General features: G+C 40.8%; 1 protein-coding gene across 1 annotated transcript in view; it reads left to right on the forward strand.

The window, feature by feature from the left end:
• sema6bb (sema domain, transmembrane domain (TM), and cytoplasmic domain, (semaphorin) 6Bb) overlaps positions 1–13256 on the forward strand; it is a 167559-nt gene that overhangs the window by 74515 nt on the left and 79788 nt on the right. Inside the window, exons 4-5 of the mRNA XM_050055454.1 lie at positions 6072–6132; positions 6280–6342. Of these exons, the coding sequence (XP_049911411.1) occupies positions 6072–6132; positions 6280–6342 (124 nt within the window). The remainder of the gene's footprint in view (positions 1–6071; positions 6133–6279; positions 6343–13256) is intronic.

Here is a 13256-nt window from a genome sequence, read left to right on the forward strand (position 1 = left end):
ATTCACAGAAAGAGCGTTTCGGGAGGATATTTATATATTTCTTGTAAGTGGCTAATAGTATTTGCGGCTTCCTGACAGAAAATGATGGACCCAGAAAGAAACAGATCCATGTTCAAATGCTTGTGTGAGCCAGAGACAACCCAGCAGGGAGGCAGAGTTTTAAAATGTGTAATATATAAATAAGTACCTGTGTGGTGGCAGGTATGACTGCCAAAAGCTTCTACAGAGTGCATGGCCTGATAAGACGCCTCGCTCATCCCAAAATCCTGTCACCATTAGCATAGCTGCTCCTCAGACTGCAAGCGCTGCTAAATCCCTGCCCCAAGTACCTGCTGAGAGCAGCTACCGCTCCCTGTCCTCCTCCCATCCTCACTAAATGAAAGTAAACTATGTATTTGGCTGGTGGCTGGTGGAGTAAAGCGCCTTGCTGTGCTAAGCCCCATTTCATTGCTGTCCAGATGAGCAGCTGTGGATCCTGTGGTCCTCAGCCCTCAGACGGATCCAAAGGGCGAATCCACACAAATATAAACCAATTGGAGAGTGTTTATCTATTGACAAGATGACCAAAGGAATGAAGCCAGGGCTTGATTAACTGTTCCAATTGTGATAAAGTGTGAGAGGTTTTTGCCATCTGGCTCCGTGCGTGTGTGTATTTACGTTTTGCATTTAGTGGAAAGGGAAAGTGTGCTGACTTACTGCCAGGTTGGTGGTTGCTCAGTTTATTAGCCCACAGACGCTGACCTCAGAGGTCATGGCGGGGTCACGCAGAGGTCACAGCCAGGTCAAATGCCTCGTGGCAGACGGACAGGGAGACGCTCACTAGTGGCAAATACTGGAAAGCTTGGGAGGTAAAGCTGCCAGGCTGTTCAGCTATAGAGCTGCTAGCAGAGAAAGTTTAGCATGCAGGCGAGGACAAGTATGTGGGAAGAGACACAAGTGAAGACACCCACATGGACACATACCATAACCACTATGTACTCGTACTTTAAAGGATGCCCTGTGGACCAATCCTCATAGGACACTGTTTGGCAGTTGGTCTACAACAAGTTGAAGCACTTTGCCAGTGACTTGCAGATTGTTGTTAAACTACAACTTTAGAAAACTGTACTGCTGAATATTATTTTCATTATCAGCCGATTTACTGTTTTAAATAATCTGCTAAGCCTGATGATAGGTCAGTTTGAGGGACTGAACTTAAAGGTATAAAGAGTTGAAGGTATATTTTCAAAATGTGGCTTTTACTTACTCAAAAATAAAGAAAACTTTTCAAAATAAACCCATAAGATGTCACAAAAGAGGTCAGCTAGATAGAAAAAAGCTCATGCTATGAAAACTTAACCGGAACTGTATAGAAATGAACAAAACAAACTGACCTAACCAACTGAACACAAAGGGGAACATACTGTATATAATGGAAGATCAGACCATTTAGACACAAACTCTAAAAACAAAACTACAAATACAACAACATACAATTTAAAATAAACAGATTAGATATTTCAAAGTACCCACTCCTCTCAAAAATGTTTTTTTCCTCTGTTTATGTCCCCTAAAACATCTAACCTTGACTAAACTAAAGGCTAAAGAGAGAGGTGTTTTCAGATTCCTCTACTGAAGGGACAATGTCTGTGCATTTTCCTAAAATCTGAGACTTGAATCTATGCCAGGCAAGCTAGATTAGGTACAACACTAATAGGAAAGTCAATCGCTGTCTAATACGGGAAACACATATTGATGGGGGACTTCAGCACAACACCACCAAAGGACCCTTAAACCTCCAGTGCAAAGCCGACTTGTCAGTACAGAGAGCAGAGTTCGCATTAGCGTATAGTGAAAGTTTGGACTGCAAACATGGTAGATGTCACAGTTTTTGGATGTAGAGCAGACCCTGGAGCAACATTCCACTATCTACCAAAAACTACATCATAAAGGATATTACTGTATGTTTCACACTTATGTGGTGTCAGCCCGCAAGCTAACAAGCTAACAAACAACGTAAATAAAAGATGCTGATGACACTTACTATGCTAATAGTCTGCTAGTCGCCAATTTTGGTGCACAACCGACTCCTCCTCTGAATCTAGGTCTGACTGAACATGTATGGCTGAAACTCTGCCATGTTTCCTCTAAAGCTAACACTAGCTATCTTGATGTGCAATGCTTTTTCACCGACCAGCTGATAAGGAAGAATGAGTATATCTGCTTACCCATTTTTGGAGTTTTTATGCCTCTCAGCTGGCAACAGTCGTGGTTGGAGGCATTATGTTTTAAGGTTGTCCATCTTTCTGTACGTCTCATTCTCGTGATCGTGATGTTTCAAGAAGGCATTGAGGGAGTTTATTCATATTTGGAACACATGTCCACTTGGACTCAAGAATGAACTGATTAGATAAATGTCCAAGGTCAAGGTCAGTGTGACCTCATGTTTTGGGCCATAACTCAAGAGTTGATAAGCTAATTATGACAGAATTTTACACAAATGTCTAATACAGTGGCTCCCAACTGGTGGGTCACGGTCCAAAAGAGGGTCACGGGTCATTCTGAATGGGCCGCAAGTGACTTACGAATGTGTCAAGTTTGTAAAAAAAAAACATTTTATTTTATAGTACAGTGGATTCCTGGCAAAGAGCTTTTCTTTTGAAGTGCCATTCCCTGCTGTGGAGTGAGTGACTAACGGACAGCTACTTGACAGAGACAGCAAACTAGCTCAACGACATGGCCAAACACAGGTATGATGCCGAATATAGTAAACTGGGTGGATCTTAAGCTAATGACTAAGGAGAAATCTGGACCTTGTGGCTGCATCAGTTGGGAACCACTGGTCTAATAGAATAATATAATGAAGTGATGACATTTTATATCCAAAAGGGCCAAAGGTCAACTTTAATCTGACATTATTATGTTCAGCAAAAACACCTTCCTGGACATTATTCAACATCAAACTCAGGAACAGAAGGGGAGGCATTTCGTCAGACACTGAAACGGTGAAACTTGTCTTGAAACTGTGCTGATTTTGTTGATGATCTGTACTGCTGGGGAGGAGATGTGTCTGAAGCATCCATGTTTCAGAATATGTAGCTTCTTTGCAGCAACATTCATTTTTGAAGAGTTGTCGACTGTAATGGCTACATATGAGTCTGGGCGGCCGTGGGGACAAACAACGATGAGTTGGTTATTCCTTTGTTTTTTAACTATTATTTTTTGCTTGTATGGACCCCAGGAAGAATAGTTGCAACCTTGTTAGTAACTAATGTGGATCCAAATAAATAAATGTGGGAAACCATGTTGAACAAAATATTAGTATAACATTTTGAAAGGTTTCTGGAGAGGCTTTTTTTTTTTGAGAGAGAGAAAGAAAAAAAGAAGCATTAAAAACAAATATCTCAAAATACAAACATATCCATATTGCAGTCCTTAAATGTTGTTGCTATTTAGTTACATGCCATTTTAAACATTTTCTTTTTGTTGATAGATAGTTCTTATTTTGTATTGCATGTGCAGGATTTTCTTGTTCCAGGTTTCTGTTGTATTTTTATGGATTTTGAGGCACATTTCTTGTCTCATTTTATGGATGTATGTTATCAATTATTAAGATATAGTTGTGTGTGGTGTTTGTGATTTCAGCCCTTAGGCTCAAGTATACAGATGTTGTTTGTATGTGCTTTGAGTTTGATGCCTGAAGACGTTCCCTGACCAAAACATTGCTCTCTCAATGAACTTAGTTGGTGGTGTGAGATTTTACTATACCCACTTTCCATTTTTGAGAGCACTACAAATTTCCTTGTTAGAATTCAGTATGTAATATCAAACTGGGGCACAGCTACTTACTTAGGCACATATTTACTGACACCCAAGTACATGCAAACTCACACACAGACGTGCCACAAAGTACTCTCCCTCAGTCAGCAGAAGTGTCAGGGAGACTAGGTGGTCAGCTCAAATCTTTCCATTTCAATTTCATCCAGTGGAGCAGCTTTTCCTACACACTATTTGCAGGGTCAGAGAGGCTCAGCGCTGCTCACACTAAACCACAATATGGCTGCCAGCAAGAAGAAGAGCAGGAAAACTAACAAGAAGAAATGCAGGAAAACTTGGCGGCTTAAAATGTCGTGACCTTGAGTCTGCTGCTGTTTGGTCGGCTGAGAGGGGAAAGTTCATGAGCTGGTCAAGTCAGATATGTAGGAAATGTTTACAGTTTCTCTTGATTCTGTGTTGACTTTATATTAGCCGGGTCAGAAAGGGTCTGAGGCGTTTATGAAAAAACAGCTCAGACACGCGCACATCCTACACACATATACACATGGTCAGACGAAGGAAAAGAAATAGGAGACTTTTGATTTGTAGGTTTAAAGACTGGGTTTTGTGAGTTGAGGCCCCTTCGTAAGTTATGATCTAATGAATCCAGGCTATTCAAGGCTGCATGCGCACATCCTGCAACATAAAGAATGATGAAATCTTTATACAGTTTACATGTTGCCCTGAATCCTAACTTTCTAGCACATGCAGCACACATTAAATCCACTAACATGCATACAAACAAACAAAAACATACAGGCCACAGGCTTTGCATCATTCAAACAACCTGGAAGGCAAGAGAAGAGATGGAGAGAGAAAGAGAAGCAGCAGCATAAATAATTCCCCCTCCTCTGCACTATCAGAGGCAACAGCGTTGGCTGCCAGCCACTCTGACTAGGAGGCCTGTTGCTATATTCATTATGTTAATGCTGAGACAACGCTGAAGCAGCCTGGATGAGATTACGCCTCACACTCTGGCCCACTCCACTGTTTGGAGAATGCTTAAACTCTGACCTGTTAAGCAGGGACGCACCAAGCAAGTGTTTGGTGATTTTGCACTTCTTCACCACTTAGCCGTTGTCCTGCTTTGCTGGTTTGAGTAAGAGTGGGAATCTTCTAAAACGCCAAGAGGAAGTGGGATGAATTATTCAGGATTGGAGTAACCTGATGGCACTTGGCCTACCTGTGCTCTCATCATGCACACATTCTCACAGCTCGCTCTTTCAGAAAAACAGATGCAAACACACACTGATACACACACTCAGGTGGTATGAATACTTACATGAGCGGGCAATACATGGATGCATACATGAGAACCCCTGCCTCTATCAGAGAAAAAAGAGAAACCAAGAGAACGTGCAGCACTGGGAGGCAGAGCTGGATCAGAGATGGGATCGATACTGCTGCAATAACACAGCTATGGCAGATTTACAGATTAGCCCATTCAGAGCCAGGCTCCTTTGCAAAGATGAAGCCCAAGCTTCAGATCCATCCCAGCAGATACCGAGGCCTTGATCAATATGCAAACGTCAGCTGTTAGTGTGGCTGCTTAGCCTAACTCTCATCTAGTTGGCATTTTCACAGGAACATCCAAGGTTACTGCAGAATTATCAGCAGATTAAGAGTGCGAGAAAGCTGTGTTTGGAATATCATGAATACATGCATGGTGTTGGGTTTAGGACCACGTGTAGGCAGCATGTGGGGGTGTGCAAGCATCAGTATAACAACTTGATTAAATCATCCATTAATTCAATTCCAGGCTTTTGAATAAGACTGATAAGCTGAATCCGGGGGCCTAGGAGCAAATTCAATGCAGCAAGTAGAGTTTAATGAGCGGAGGCAAAAGGCGAAGGGGAAATATGAGGCATCATTATGCAGTCGGGTACCATTTCTCACATATATTGGGAGAAATGGAAGACATTGTAAAGCTGTTCCCTAATCTCTGAGGGTCTGATCAACTTTAAACGAGTAAAAGTCTCTAATATATATGCATTGCATAGCTGCAAGCACAGAATTATTTAGTTGTAAAACCACACAGATTCAATATATAGTGGAAATATTCATACTCTGAGTTTGCATTAGATGTGCGGCCTGGATTTCATCCAAAAGAAAATTTCCATCGACCTGCACTGTCCTGAACTAGCAATAATATCAATGTTGTACTTACTGCTGGTATTCATGGTTTGCTCAGTGCAACTTCTTGCCTTACCTTAAGCTTTGGATAGTGCTGTGTTGGCTGACTGCCACTCTTTCACAACCTCTCCTTTTCTCTCCAGGGATGACCTTTTCCGCGTGGAGCTGGACATCGTTGCAGGAGACGAGATGTTCTACAGCAAGGTGAGCACCTTCTGGACAGATACCCGAAGGATTTACAACTTTCAGTGGATGTATAACTTGTCATTAGGCTGGAAAATGTCATTTCCCTACAACAGAGAAGAGCAAATGTAGCTAACCAGCAGTGCATGTGTGTTCTTTATTGTATAGAAAAGGACGTGGGAGTCGAACAAGAATGACATCAGGATCTGCAGGATGAAGGGGAAGCATGAGGTGAGGCGTTGTTACTGCTTCTCCATCTTTTCTGTATTTATAAAACAGAAGTGATCTCTGTCTTTCACTCTGTCTCTCTCATAACAGTGTATAAACAGCACATTAAACCAACATTAATTGATTTGGTTTAGCCACATGAGGGAAGTTCAATGCCCTGTTTACACAACATTGACCTATTATCACTTTATGAAGTTGATAAGACAGAAATTATTTATTTACACATCCAGCAGACAAGGAGCAACATAAGCACTGATTTGGAGTTGTGTTTCTGGCCTCCTGGCGTATGTAAGACCGATAATCCCCCTCCTTTTAGCTCTGTTTTCTGCACACTTTCTTCTGTCTGGTGATATGGTTGATGGGAGTAGTTTGGTAGAAAGAAAATGAAACAGCTCACAACAAGGTCTGTGGATTATCTTGAGTAATTGGGTCATGATTTCTGAAGAGAAATATTGCTGTTGATTTTTTCAAAATTATTTTTTTGGTGCTTCACATCTAGTTCCATTATATTCATGAAAAGGCAGACATCTCTATGGCTGACAACAACAACACTGTCCAACTCACACCTATAGACTATATGAAATGATAGATGAAGCTACAGTGATGTCACCCATTGGGGACTGCCGTTTTGAAGCCTCAATTTTGCATGACAGCAGTTGCCATCTTGGTTTTTGGAGCCAGAAGTGACCATATTTAAACAAGAAGCTGGAGGAGCAAGGGGTAGATCTGACTAATAGACTGCTGTGACTCCTCACAGACAGCCTGTCACTAAAGTGGGTCCGCCCTTAAATATCCAAACGATCTTTCAAGTGGTCAAAGGACCGTAGTTTTTGGCACTGTCACACTGGCTTCATATATCAGCTTTGGGGGTTGCCGCTTGCTCACACCAAAAGGATTTGGATTGATAAATAGCACAACAGTTCAAAGGAAAAATATGTGTTTTTATTTGGGGTTTAACTGTCCCAGTAGAGAGCCTCATCATAAATAATGATAAAACATCACTTTAGATTAAAATGGCAGAGCAGTAGTTTTTACTTTGCAACATTTTTAAAATTAATTATCATAAAAATAAGATTTCATCAGTGTGAAATGGTTAAAAATGTGCCAAAATCAGATCACATAATTAATAGTAAAAAAAATCTGTCTGAAAAACACACTTTAAAATCCCATTTGTAGCAAAAAAAAACTCTTCATTTATTGATTTTTAAGTAACTTCAGCATTTCATTTGCATTTTTACTGTCTTTTACTGGAGGCGTTTTCTGAGGTGTTTCTCAGAATAGTTTAAATCAATCAGCTTCTTTTTGAAACTTGAATATTTTTAGTAAACCCCCAAAGCAAAACCATGTAAAGTAGAATTACAGATAAAATACTGGATGACAGTTTGTTAGTGAAACATGTCCGGTTGGTCTGAGCTTCTGTCTTACGCTATCACTCCTTCTTACACATGTTGTTATGGCACAGTGTCTCACCTTTCTTACTGGAGCTTTTGGTTTCATTGTGCCAGTCATCTGCTCGTCATGCCTGCTGGCTCAGCCTCAAGAAGAGAAGGGCTCTGACCGCATATTATCTCATTGTCCCTGCTCATCTAACACATACACATCAATCAGAAGCACAGAGCCACTCCTACCTATACACCACTTGTTCCAGCGTCATGAGTTAGGAACGTGGTTTTTGCCCTCAGAAAAAGCAGGTGGGCGTTGGGAAAGTGATGCGATGAGGAAGTGATGGGGTGAAACGTCCCAGCAGCCACCAGCAGCCCACGCCTGAATACCTCTTATATCTCCAACACACATCCCTAGCTGCCACACATAAACAGCCTGCATTCAGTGCATGTGTGTGGGTGAGTGTAGTGGTGACGGTTGGCGGGGGAAACATGGGCTCTGTCCCCTCCAGGCAGAGAAAAAAATGACTTATTTAACACAGTGAGAGAACACCTGACATTAAATCTGTGTGAGACAGTGCCAGACAGGAACACAATGGAGAATAGAGGGACAGAGACAAAAAGCTCAGCTGAGAGGAGGAGAGGGGAGGAGGAGAAGGGAGACAGAGAGGTGAGAGAGAAGAGACAAGTAGATAAAGAAGGAGAGGAAGGGAGGAGGGGAGGGGGGGGTCCTTGTTGGCCGGCCCTGAGGAGAGCTGTGGGGCTGACTGAGATATGAAAGGTCTTCTTGCCCCTAATGACTGTGCTGCCTGGTAAGACTGTGAGTCACACGGCAATGTGAGGAAGATAAGAACACTGCCAGGTCCTCTCAGTCAGCTCTCTGGGCTCAGGCGCATATGAATGGTTGTGCTTGTATGCACATATGCATGCACACATTCAGTCACACACACACAGTTGCTCACTAGGGTACAACTAATATGGATTTTCTAAAAGCTGGTTCAATATTATTTAAATGCTGATACATTATTATTTTCAGGACTCTATAGTTAAAATGCAATTATTTTCATTCCAAATAACAGCCACTGAAAAAGTATTAAAAAGTTGGAAGTGCACATATTCTGCAATATAATGTAATCCTGTACAACAACAGCACAAACAACATTCTCACAAATGACAGTACAGTAATGTTTTTCAGCACCTGTCTGAAACAGTGTCAACAAAAGATGCCACATTTAAAAGGGGACCCCGCGGAGTTTTTGTGTTTTCAAATTCAGTGTTTCTCACCAAAGTGCATTATGTTTATCACTGCTTTTGTTGCAAAGCATTTATATTCATAAAGTTCTTTTATAAATGTGAAACCTGCATTGTTTACATTCATGTTTGCTAGCTTTCTGGCTTCTTCTTCCCTAATCTCTGTAAACAGATATCTGCATATGTATGCAGAATCTGTAGGCAAAGTAACAAGATTTTGGGATCAGAAATGTTTTGTTTTGGTTTCCGTTTGTAGTCCCAGTAGTATTGTCCAATTAAGTTCGAGTGGCAGGTAAACAGTCCTTGCAGAAAGCAAAAGAGGCTGAAATGCCTTTTTGGAATCCAACAACTATCGTCTGATAACAAGTTCGCTTAATATTGGATTTTTAATTTACCTGCATTCAGACTGTGGCTCAGAGGTAGAGCGGGTCGTCGCCAATCGGATAATCAGCGGTTCACCGGCTCCTCGGGTCTGCATGTCAAAGTATCCTTGAGCAAGATACTGAACCCCAAACTGTTCCTGATGATGCTTCCATGGGTGTTAAAAACTGAGTAGCAGGTGGCACCTTGTATGGTAGCCTCGGCCACCAGTGTATGAAAGTGTGTGTGAATGGGTGAATGTGACTCGTAGTGTCAAAAGCGCTTTGAGTGGTCGGATGACTAGAAAGGCGCTATACAAATGCAGGTCCATTTACCATTTACCATATCTGTTTATAGAAATTAACCGAAATGACTGATGCATGGAAGAGGAAGTGTCAGCCCGGATATCAGCTGGCTATATCATATCTCCCGAAATATTGTTTGCCGCCCCCAGAAGCTTTATCACTGTCAGACCAATAGCTGATGGATTCAGAGATTGCTTTTTCCCTGCATGTTGCTGGTGTATGGCTACCTCTCTTGGCACATTACCACCATAAGCCACCTGTTGATCAGATGAATAGTGTAAAACCATTGGCAGGGATGTGTGTGTTGTCACATGCAGGAGCGTCCTCATGCTCACGCACAATACAAAAGAATGGGCACCCACTAATAAAAACAAAAATTGCACCATATCTCCAATACTAGTTGTCAAAATCACGATAGCGATATACAAAGGTACAGTATCTTTTATGGAAATACAATTAAGAAAGTATTTATAGATAAAATAGTCATATTTGAATTATTGCTGGGTGATACTATGAAACTCAAATATTATGATATATTAAAAGAAATACCTTGAAGTCAATTAAAAAATTATAAAGACTTACAGTTGGTAACTTTGTTTGTTTTTTAATTACAGGCAAATAAAAACACAGATCACAACATGACATGATAATATGGTCTTACAAAGAGAAACAAAGCAAAGTAAAAAAAAATAAATAAAGAAAGAAAAAACAAAAGTTAGAGTTACACCATTCTCGGAACCCATCGGCTGTATTTGGCGTCTGACTTCCGGCCAACTTCCGTTCATATATAAAAGTAAATATGCTGATCCACTGCGATGGATTCAGAGTTTGCAGTAACGGCAATTATGTTCCGCCTCGTTAGTTCACCGCACGGACCGTTTAACCTGGCAACAACTGCAGCCGGCTCAAACGTGATTGGTCAATATCACGCGGACTACAAACAGCCTACAACCGAAAAACCAGGGCTCTTCCGCTCTTCCTCTGGAGGCAAGATCTCCGGGGTTTGCCTACAGACTCTACATTCACTGAATGTGGAGTCTGTATATAGAGACTAGAGTTACACAGACCAAAGTGGATAAAAGAAAAGATATATAAAAGTTAGTAGGATCAAATCAGTAATTAAAAAAGTTTATAGTACTAGTAAAAAAACAACAAATAAATAAATAAAGCTAATATGACAGGTGGAGTGTAATTATAATTCTATATAGTTCCACTTTTCACTAGAGCAAATTTTCTTCCATTTCATGTTATGTTGTGTTACTTTGCAATGGTTTGTCGAGAAAAAAAAATTCCATAAGAAACTGACATTGATATTGGTAACCTTTATGAAAATAACTTGATGTCATATCTGCTGAACTCTCACTATACTCTGAAAATCAAGCCCCCCTTTCAACAGCCTCTAATGGCATTCGCTAGAATCATACTGCGGTGTAGTCAGCAACAACCAATCAGAGCTGAGGAGTCTTTGATGCAGCTGTCAATCATGTCAATTGCTCCATGAACTGCAGTCAGACTGTCAAACTAGGCAGTGCTGATCAAATATGAATCAGAATTCTGTTACTGCATTGCTTATTTCTTGCCTCTAATGTTTACAGAAACATATTTTAGTGTACTGTTTAGCTGTAAAATGAGGACGTTGTATACAGAAGTGTATACAATGGAAGGGCTGGGTCACTAACTCTCTAATTTTACAGATGAGCAGTACACTAAAATATATTTCTGAAAATATTTGAGGTGAGAAATAGGCAATGCAGTAACAGAATCTTGATTCATATTTAATCAGTGCTACTTCGTTTGACAGTTTGACTGCAGTTCACGAGCAGTGATTGACATGACTGACAGCTGCTTTAGAGACTCCTTGGCCCTGATTGGTTGTTTCTGTATATATGCAGTAATGCCATTAGAAATGCTACTAAATAGAGCTTGCAGAGGAGTATGAGTCTTTTTTTCCGGAGATCATCTGTCTCATTTCATGCTGTGTGAATAAAGTCACAGGTTCAGCAAATATAAAAAGTTATTTTTATAAAAGTTACGAACTGTAGCTTCAAGGAAAGCCTTTCAAAAAAAGTTGTAATTCAAACAAGATGACCAAACTAGTGGAATAAGGCACTGTTACTTTTATTGAGCAATAACACCTTGGAAACGACTATTTGGAAATACAAATTTATGTGAACTTGCATGTCAAAACACAGATGTGCTCTGTTTGATGTCATTATAATATCTGGGTTTAATTTTGCCAGAAATGTAGCTTGATGACTCTTGGCTTTATCATGATATGCTTGAGTTGGACGCAAGTGTGCAGAGCATTCCTGTCTTCATATTTGATTATTGTTTCACCTTCTTTCAACAAAGAATTGCATCATAAGTTAAAAAAAACACTGAAATAAGTTCAGAAAATTGGCATAAGGCTGTGATGCAGCTTACAAGACCTGAAAATGACATAATTTCAGATATATTCTGATGTTATGAGACTAAATGACACAAATTTATTCCTCAGTATCAATATTACAGCGATGTATTGTCTCGCCACTGTGTTTACTGCAGGGCTTTTGTATTAAAATGCATTAGATTGCTACAGGTGTTGTTTTTGTGACCTCCTGTTGCTGTTTTGCTCATTATGTTGGAGGTCGAGCTGACTGAATATTTAACCAAAGAACAATCTTTTTCTGACTCTAATGCATGCATACACACAACCCTCATGTACATTATATGTATACACGTTATGTCCATACATATTCATGATTTTTTCAAGTAGGTTTTTGTATCGGCTCTCCCTTTGTTTTTCTTGCCTACACATACATGGACACAATTAAAAAAGAAAACCATATCTGTCAAGCAGTCATCTTCAGCGTGCCTTCTTCGCCCTCTGTCCCCTCCCTCCTCTATCTCTCCTCCACTTCTCCTCCTGAAAATGTCCTGTTCTGCTCGGGGACGGTTGTGTCAGATGTGATGCATTCACCACCTCGTAATTGGTTTTGTAATTAAATGTTTCTGCTTGGTTGATCACAAAGGACATAGTATTCTCCCTAATTAGGCTGAAAATTCAATATCCTAATTCTTTTTGCCTTTTTTCTTCTCCCGTGTTGACCAAACGATTGTTGATGAACGCAACAGCCGGACCCGCTGTCACTCACTCTGCATATTCCCGTCATATTTTTCTTTTGTCCTTTTCTTCGCCTGTCTCTTTATCTCCCCTGTATTTGCCCTTTTCATGTTGTTCCCTGTCATTCCCTCCCCTTCGTTCACCCTTTTTCTTCTTATGAAATCGAAAGAAAGCAAGAGATAGAGGGTGAGACGTTCCCCAGAGGTGGCACTGTGCCAACACATCGGGCCGTGGCAGTGTGGCATGTGCATGCACGCAAAGGCAATTCCATATAGAGCGCTTTTAAAGAGCGGTTGGGCATCGTTATAAGCAGCACTTAGCGAGATTGTTTGATCAATATTGCGTTGATCGTGCTCTCGGAGGAGCTCAGGGTTTTCAATCGCCCAACCCAAATGCCTTTTCTGGGTTGGACAGCCAGAAGATTCTGTTTCACAGGCTTTTTTTTTGGGCTCCCAAATTAATCAATTTGAAATACCACACGTGGAGTCACGTTCACTCCTCCTAGTTGTGGCCCTT

Source organism: Epinephelus moara, chromosome 10 (assembly GCF_006386435.1).
Source record: "Epinephelus moara isolate mb chromosome 10, YSFRI_EMoa_1.0, whole genome shotgun sequence".
Taxonomy (NCBI): Eukaryota; Metazoa; Chordata; class Actinopteri; order Perciformes; family Serranidae; genus Epinephelus; species Epinephelus moara.